Source organism: Polistes fuscatus, unplaced genomic scaffold (assembly GCF_010416935.1).
Source record: "Polistes fuscatus isolate 324 unplaced genomic scaffold, CU_Pfus_HIC Scaffold8, whole genome shotgun sequence".
NCBI lineage: Eukaryota > Metazoa > Arthropoda > Insecta > Hymenoptera > Vespidae > Polistes > Polistes fuscatus.
In genome coordinates this window covers 7,903,439-7,911,921 of record NW_025113162.1, presented here as the reverse complement: position 1 = coordinate 7,911,921, position 8,483 = coordinate 7,903,439, and the positions used below count along the sequence as shown (strand labels likewise).

At 33.2% G+C, this 8,483-nt stretch overlaps 2 protein-coding genes across 2 annotated transcripts; one reads left to right on the top strand and one right to left on the bottom strand.

Moving 5' to 3' along the window:
* On the top strand, positions 1–3,454 carry LOC122524998. Its single transcript, XM_043647528.1, has 7 exons — positions 1–191; positions 838–953; positions 1,879–2,093; positions 2,459–2,728; positions 2,819–2,901; positions 2,988–3,059; positions 3,281–3,454. Exons 3-7 carry the CDS (start codon positions 1,988–1,990, stop codon positions 3,452–3,454), a joined length of 705 nt encoding a protein of 234 aa, XP_043503463.1. The 5' UTR covers positions 1–191; positions 838–953; positions 1,879–1,987.
* A 765-nt stretch (positions 3,455–4,219) lies between these two features.
* LOC122524997 lies at positions 4,220–6,985 on the bottom strand (the record flags this gene model as incomplete). The annotated part of the gene is made up of 3 exons (XM_043647527.1): positions 6,919–6,985; positions 4,642–6,377; positions 4,220–4,531 (listed from the first exon to the last, which is right to left on the bottom strand). Coding segments are annotated over exons 1-3 (2,115 nt in total), but the record flags the coding sequence as incomplete, so codon positions are not given.
* Between the last annotated feature and the right edge of the window lie 1,498 nt (positions 6,986–8,483).

Genomic DNA, 8,483 nt, shown 5'->3' with positions numbered 1-8,483 from the left:
GCTCCCGGCGAGTTAGCAGCGGCATCTGCCACGCGAATTCTGAATTTACGCCTAGAAACATATGCATATCTATGTATTTTGTATTTATCAGTGTGCGTGCATGCGTGTGTCCTCGGTTTATACTACGTTTCGCACATTTAAACAGAGAACCAACGCACTATCGTCGATGACTATGTAGTCCGTCCATCGTTGTAAGAGTCATCAACGCCATCTTTATTTTCCGAATTATCTATCCGATTATTTCGATAATTGTGAATTTATATTATTTACGCATAGTTCATTTTTCTTTTTTATTATTATTATTATTATATATAGAAATAAGAGTAAGATTTTTTGTTTGTTTTCTTTTTAAACGATACTCATGGTCTATCGAGTTTTGAAAGAAAATATTATTATTCTGTTCTTTTTTATGGGAAGAAAAATTAAAAGAAAAAAAAAAAGAGAAAATAAAAAGAGATAAATATTGTATATCAATGTTAGATATATTTTGTTACTTTTTATTTGCTGCATTTTTATTGGTCCAAAGTTTTGCGACGAGCACGTGATCATCATCATCGCCGACTCTTCTGCTCGCCAGACTGCAGCAGTGAACGAGTATCATAAACTATTTATGTTAACGGTCTTCACGACCTTTCTATCCAAACATCAGCAACTTCCGCATAGTAACGATTTTGAGTAAACCAATTACCGATGATCTCTTTTTTTTCTTTTTTCATTGTCATTCCTAAAATTATTATCACGTCTTCTCGTAGCTCGACGATCAACAATACTGCGTATTTGTTTGAATGTTTCTTTGCTTCTAATTTTTCCTTTATTTCCGAATGGTTTTTATCCTAGGTTATAGAGGACGGTATGTTCTAAAATGAAGAAAAGAAAAAAAAAAACAAAACAAAATAAAAAATGATATACGTGATCGTTTCTCGACGCTTATCACCTTGGAACACGCACATGTGGTAAATAGTTTTTACCTAGATGTAAATATACATGTCACGTGATGCGTATTTACATTTGGTAGTATTCATGTAAAATTAACCTTACTTTCTAACAGAGAGGTCATCTCAAAAAGTTTTAGAATTTTCAAGCAGGAATACTAAACCTTCTCCCAACGTTTTAACAGTTTCCAAGTTTAATTTATAATTGGACCATTATATCACTCGATGTTCGAATTTTAATGCAATTTTCATTTTAACTTTATGATATTTTTTCTTAAAAAATGAAAATTCAATAGGTTCTTCATGGTTCTATAAAAAAAGAAAAGAAATATTTCTTCGCATAATAATACATCATTGTTGATGTTAACGTGGCGTTTAATGTAATTTACAATTTTAATTAGGATCATCTTTACCTTGAATGATGACGTATGTTAGATGTTTAGGAATTTGAATATTAATGTCGTTTGAAATATTTGATCAGTTAAATCTGTTTGTTATTTGTATGAACACATTTATTTCTCGCATATTTAATCGTCTCGCGAACAAAAATCGAAATCCATGGTTACCAACATTATTTTCTTTCCAAATAGTTGGTATCATTGTATTATCGCCAATATCAAATTGAATTTTGGCGCGCTTGCGATTCTTAGTCGGATTGCTTATCTCGATTCTATTGTTTTGCTCTTTCCTCACAAATTGTCAGCACGACGATAGACAAAATTTTAATATTTACTATTTAAAGAACATTTGGTGTAACATATTTTGATTGATTTCATAAAATGGATCATCGATAAAGATTTCTATTTAATAATATCGAGAAAATTAAGCATCCTAAAGAAAATAATTAAAAATAATTTAGGATGGGGTTTTTAAAATTCCATGCGTCGTCCCTGGCGAAGATTCAAAACAAGAGAATTCTCGAATAACGTGTGCTTTTGTTTTCTAGTGTTGTGAATCGCGTGTCTCGCAAAGAGTATCTCGTGTGTCGGAAAGTAACGATTGTTAATTGTGTGGTATTTCAATAAATAATTAATACTATTTTTTAATAATTAACAATGTCGAAACCGAATCCAGTTCATAATCAAAAATACTTTAATTTCTTTATGCCAAGATTACAAAATTTATCATGTACTTCTTGTCAACGAAAATTTCCAGAATCAAGTAAGTTCTTTTTCTTACTATTATTTTACTTATTATGTTTATATTTTTGTAATAATTAAACTCTTTTCTTTATTAGTCTTGTTAGAATGCATACATGGAATGTATTTTCTTTTATAAAACTAATGTGTAATTGTAAAAGAAACAAGCATCCACTCGTCGTGTATAGCAATCATGTTAGCATAGATTTGATTAAAATTAAATCAATAATTTGATTAGAAATATAACAAGTTATATTCCTTCTTATACAATTTGTAGGTTAGAATTATGGTTAGTTGCATGAATTGAAACAAATAGACAAAGTTTCAAAAAACGTTTGTTGCTTTTCACGAATGTTTTTTGAAACTGATTTTATTTTCGTGTTTCAGATGTTGTATATGTTCCTGGGAAACTAATTCCTTTAGTGATGCCTTGTGGCCATTTAATTTGCAATAATTGTGATCATTTAAATCCTAAGAAACATTGCTCGTTATGTAAAGATACCGCACAGTTTGATAAGGAAAGTTCTGAACCATTACCGTTGCACTTGTACGCATTGGGTACTGCACTTTTATTAAAGTACGAATCCAATTTCGGGGAACCATATTTTAATACCTCAGAATGCATAAGCCTACCACAGGATGGATGTCAAGCCAAAGGTTTTTAGTTGACGCTATATATTTGTATATATAAATTATTTTTAATATAATTTTGTATATATTATAGTAAATTTTATTTTTGTTTAAAAGCTACTTGTTACCAATGCGAATGCGAAGCAACTTTGTATTGTAAAGAATGCGATGAGTTTTTCTGTAAATCTTGTTGTTCCAAGGTAGGCATACGAATTACTTTTTTTATTTATATTTAAATGTCCTTTTCATTTAAATATTTTAAATCTATCATTTCGTTGTTTTGCAGAAGCACGAAAAAGCATGGCAAAATCACAATCTAATTTGCTTAAATGGATCGGAAGGTCCACCTTTAATGACAGTAAGCAGTTGCGATAACAATTGTACTAAAAACACATTTTTTTATTGTTGCAATTGTAATGTAAATCTCTGTACGCAATGCTTTCCTTCACACATGAAACATGAAAACTTTACGCTGTTAGAAAGGGTTAGCATTTATTTTGTTTCTTTCTATTCTAATTTATTTCTCTTTCGAAAGATAATCTTTCAAAATATCTCACGAGTAATATTTTTTGTTTTTAGAATTACACCTTAATCGAGAGCTTCCTTAGTGAATATAGAAAAGCTGCTGAGAATAAACAACGCATTCGTCAAGCGATACAGGTAAGCGTCTTATTTCTTTTTTATTTTGCCATAACAAAAGAGGACGATATCATAATTGATGCACGTTCAACTGCAGATTCTAGAAAAGATTAGTAATAAATAAATTTATTGCGTGTTTATAACTTTACATTATGTCTGCGCGTAATTGATTTTTTATGATTCATCGTAACAGCATCTGTCAAATGCTTTTATGCGGATGAAATTTATATATCAACGCTTAACATTATTATTAATTAAAGATATATAAGTAAAGTTAATGTTTTATATAAACTAATAATTATAGAAAGTCTTTTATGATAAACATTTAGGTACAATAATATTCAATTAACTGAGCACATTCTGTTATAAATAATTAAACAGTAAGCATGTATGACTAGAGTGGGGGGAAAATACTTATGAATATCATCAGTCATTTTATACCCGCTCACATTTGTAATACCTATTACTTTAATTGCAGTTTTCTCTCTTTTTTTTTTTTTTTAATGAAAAAGCATCTGGCATGATAGATATGAACAGAAAAGTTAATTTGATTTGTTTCAGTGCATTAAATTATTTCTTTTGACTTTCTAATATTACATTTAAATAATTTTTTTCTTAATATTTCTCATTTGTTATATATATAAATAATCTTATTTTACTATACATAAAGTAATATTCAATAATTGCGATTTTTTTTAGCTTGTTTTTTGTTTTTAAATAAATCATAATGGCAACAAGATACGTGTAAACTATGTATATAAAAAAGAAAAAAGAAAAAAGAAAAACGAAAAGAACAAACAGCATAAAATTGAGAAATCTAATTTAATAATTATTAATTAGAAATTATTCGCGATTTTTATTATTGTTGTCGGATGATTGTATTTTGTTTTTGGCTTTGTCCTTTCTTTCCTGTTGTTTCTTTAATTTCTTTTCCTTTAGCTTAGCTTCCATTTCCTTGAACTTGAACTCTAAATATCGATCGACTTCCGGCCCGGTAAAGTCTTCGGGGAATTTCGGCATTATCGGAAGGATATATTTGTAGAGACGTTCATTGAGAACGTACAATTGAGTTGTAGATTCGCACTTGACGTTGAACCACCAGTCACAGGTCAATGCCACTTGACTGAAGATTGTACCATTCGGGCACAAGAATGACGATTTTCCACCGTTAAGATCACAGTAATGCCATACCTTGAAAAAGAAAAGAAAAGGGAAAAAAAAAGAAAAAAGGATGATAATTTTAAACAAATTGTATTAAGAGAAACGACGAATTTATTTTGATTAAAGTAAATATATTTTACCTGACAACCCGTCGAGGGGTCACCGAAAAATCCTTTGTATCGTTGCTTCTTGCAACTGAATTCAGTTTCCGGTATAACAGCATAAGTTGGATAATCGACGTTTGGTTTTCCTCGCGTAACGCCGTACTTCAAGGACGCGTTAGTTAATTCTGGCCGGGGTGTCGAAATTTCATTATGTTCTGCAACACTTTGTTGAGTTTTCGTTGTTGTTGGATCAGCAACAATATGCGGTATGTTATAACGACCTGGATCAATTATATCATCGCTCAGATCTTCAGTAATTTCGTAAGAATGTTGGGTCGAGATCTCCAATGGGTTTTTATTGTTTTGAGAATGATCAAGCGGTGTATAAGCCGTGTTAAATTGTACGACTTTCTTACCATTGTTTTCGTTTGTAAACGCGTAACTGGATTGTTCTACGGGTATTTTAGGTTTAACGCGAAATTCATTGTCATTGTAGGAAGGCGTCGATTTGTAATCGTCAAGCGTATAAGTAGGTGGTACTACGATTTTAGTTTTGACTTCGTTCACGTAAGAAGACGTCGGTTTGAAACGGTCCGGATCATCCGGTATTAACAAAGACGCTGGTACCGTTGGGAACCTCGATTCGGTAATTACTTTCGGTCGAGTATTCGGACGTATTTTCGTAGGATAATAATTGTTAGGTAATCTTTGAATAGGTCTAACCGCAGCTGGTACAGTGGATAACGCGGGAGGCGGAGGTGGTAACTGAGGAAATTCTTCCTTCTTAGCGTTGTGAAGAATGTTCAGTATTTCGATGAGCGTTTTTATGCTATCATCCAAATTATTTTTGTCCAGGGCTTCGGGGAGACGTTCGGCCAATTGAAAACTTTCTAATATTGGATTTAAATGAATTAAATTTAAGTTCCTTTGCGGTAAGTTGATCTGTTGTCTTCCAGAAGAAGAAGAAGAAGAAGAAGGAGGAGGAAGAGAAGGATTATCAAGAACATTTATCGTTTGCTGCTGTGTACCTTTAGTAGAAATTACCGGTTGCGGAATGTATCGTATAGAATCGATGTTTTCATTGGGATAATTAATTTCAACGATAGGTTTTCCATTAGAACCGCTTACGTGATCATACGTGTAATCTTGTGGTAAATTTGAATGAGTCGGTTTCAATCCTTGATTCCTATTAACGTATTCTCTCGTATTACTCGTTGTTACGTATGGTCGAATTGGTCTGATGTAACGATAATCCTTCGGTAAAATATCACCACCAGGATTATTTACTTCAGCGTGGGATTGTTTTTGTTCCTGTTGCGCGTTATAAGCAGACGTGGAATAATCCGCGTGATTGTTCTTAGAATTGTATCTTATCGGTATGAAATAATCAATATCAGCAGCACTCCCGTCGTTTGGATCGTATTGAACGGATGGAACAAATTTTGTCAATTGATTTTGGACGTTGTTAGTCGGTCTAAAATTATTCAACACGTTTCTCGAGCCACTGTTAATTCTAGAAAAAGGATATTGGTGCGATCTTCTCGAGGATGAAACATCGTTGGATGATGGCACGTTTATCAAATTCTTTCCAGGTACCCATTGTACGTTGAGATTATTGTTTGCCGCATAAAAGGCCATATATGGTATTAATCTTCTATATCTTTCTTTGAATTCGTCAAACGTTATTTCAGGTTCTTCGTCGTCTTCTTCATCCGTTAAATTGGATCGCGTTACATTTGATTCGGCCGTGCTGCAAGCTTTCAATGATAACTCTGAAAACAACAAGAAAAACAAACAAAAGAAGAATTAATAAGCGTTTGAGACTTTGATCAATTATTCGTATCATCGAGATATAAGATTATATATATATATATTTTATAGCGAAGCTTTATCTTTTTAAACGCAGAAAGGATTCCCAACAGGGAGTGATATTGCACGAGGGATGTGTTCGGTTTAACTTAGAAAGCACGAAGTTTCTACAACGTTTATTCCCAGTTTACTCCCACGAGAGGACGAAAGAGATAAAGATCGGCTTATGAACTCAGGGAAGACCGATAAGTTTAATCAGCGTTGCAATTCGATAGCTCTACTTTACATCGAATGAATTTTATTTCCATATTTAAGCTCCTTCTTTTTCAAAATTTTCAAATGTGATACGATATTTTATTCCTATTAATTTTTTTTTATTTTTTTTTTATTATTACAAATTTACATTCTCTTTCTCTCTTTTTTTGTTTGTTTTAATTTGATTTGAATTCTCGTTTAACATAAGTTTAGAATCGTATAAAAAGGATAGAGGAAAAGGAAACTGACGGTGTTTTCTACTTCCATCGAGTGAAATTAAATTAATAGGAAAAATATTTGCCAGAGGTTTATCCATCCTCTCCCTCCACCCTCCTTCTTCGTTTATGGGTTCATTCCATCCCTTTGCATTTCACCCTTTAGAGATTTACTCAACCCTCAGGATTCGCGCGAAAACCATACGCGCATATTCGAGAGCCAACGAGTTCTTTCGCGAGATATATTCGTGTCAACGTTTCCGGATTTTGTGGCTGCTAAAAGCATACCAACCAACTCTTTCCATCCCTTTCTATGTATAATAATACACGTACACGCGTTTTACCTTTACCGTCCCTCGAATTTCCATGCCACCTAACGCACGTCTTTTTGTTCTGTCTCCTCTTTCGAATGTTACTCGTTTTTTTATTCTTTTTTCTTTTATTCGCGCACTTTTTCCATTATTCTCTCTCTCTATATCTTTCATTTTTTTATTTTATTTTATTTATCGTTCGTTCCGTTGTTTTTTTCTTTCGTCATCCTCTTAAAACGTTAGCCCAGATTTTAATTTTACTTTTCTTTTACGTCCTACCACCACCCACCCCCTTTTGACTCTTCTCATTTTATTACCATTCTTCTCACGTAATATCACATTTTTCAAGTGATATTTGTTTTACACCAGTAGAATCATTTTAAACATTATACATAACGTGCATACGTACGCGTAACACAATATCGCGTATCGTATATACTCGGTGTATCCTCCAAAAAATGTAGATTTCAGATTAGAATTACCAATGTTCCCTTTTTTTTTTGTTTTTTTTTTAACGATATACAAATTTCGGTTATCAAATTTCTTCGTTTCTATCTCGAGGAGTTAAAAAACACGTCGTCTCGTCGTTACACTTGTAATCACAGTTAGTCAGTCGGTAGGTGGGGGTTTGATCGTAATTAGAAACGCAATGAGGGTCCGGTATTGCATTCGCGTAGTGCGGTGTCTGCTGGTGATGGATCGTCATGCACTGCTGGAGGAAATTCATGGAAGAAGAGATGGCCAGAAGGAAATGTATATACGTTTCAACATATAAATATACGTGTATTTGAATATACACACATACACACACACATATATCATCGGACACTCTCTCCCTCTCTCTCTCGTACTTTTTTTTAATTCGGTGATTCTCAGTTGGTAGTCTGGAATAGTAGAGATGTATATTCCGAGTAGGTGGATAAGTGGGTGAGGGTGAGGATGAGGGTGAGGGTAGTAGAAGCACAGGGATCTCTCGAATATAAACCTGCCTTGTTAGGTTCGCCATGAATTTTTATAAACCGATTATTTAGTCTCGATGTAATAAAGTGCGCAACTCTATATTTCTTTTCTTTTTTATATTTCTCTGTCTCTCTCTTTATCCCGTAAATCTACTCTATTTCGCGAGAGAGAGAGAGAGTGGATACTGGGGTGGGAGGGACGGGGGTGAAGTTGAATGCGGCTTTATCCATCGAGGTACATCAAAGGAACGAGCCATGAAGGATAGAAAGAGACAAAAGGATAAAAAGAGAGGGAGGGAGAGAGAGAGAGAGAGAAAGAGATATAGGGG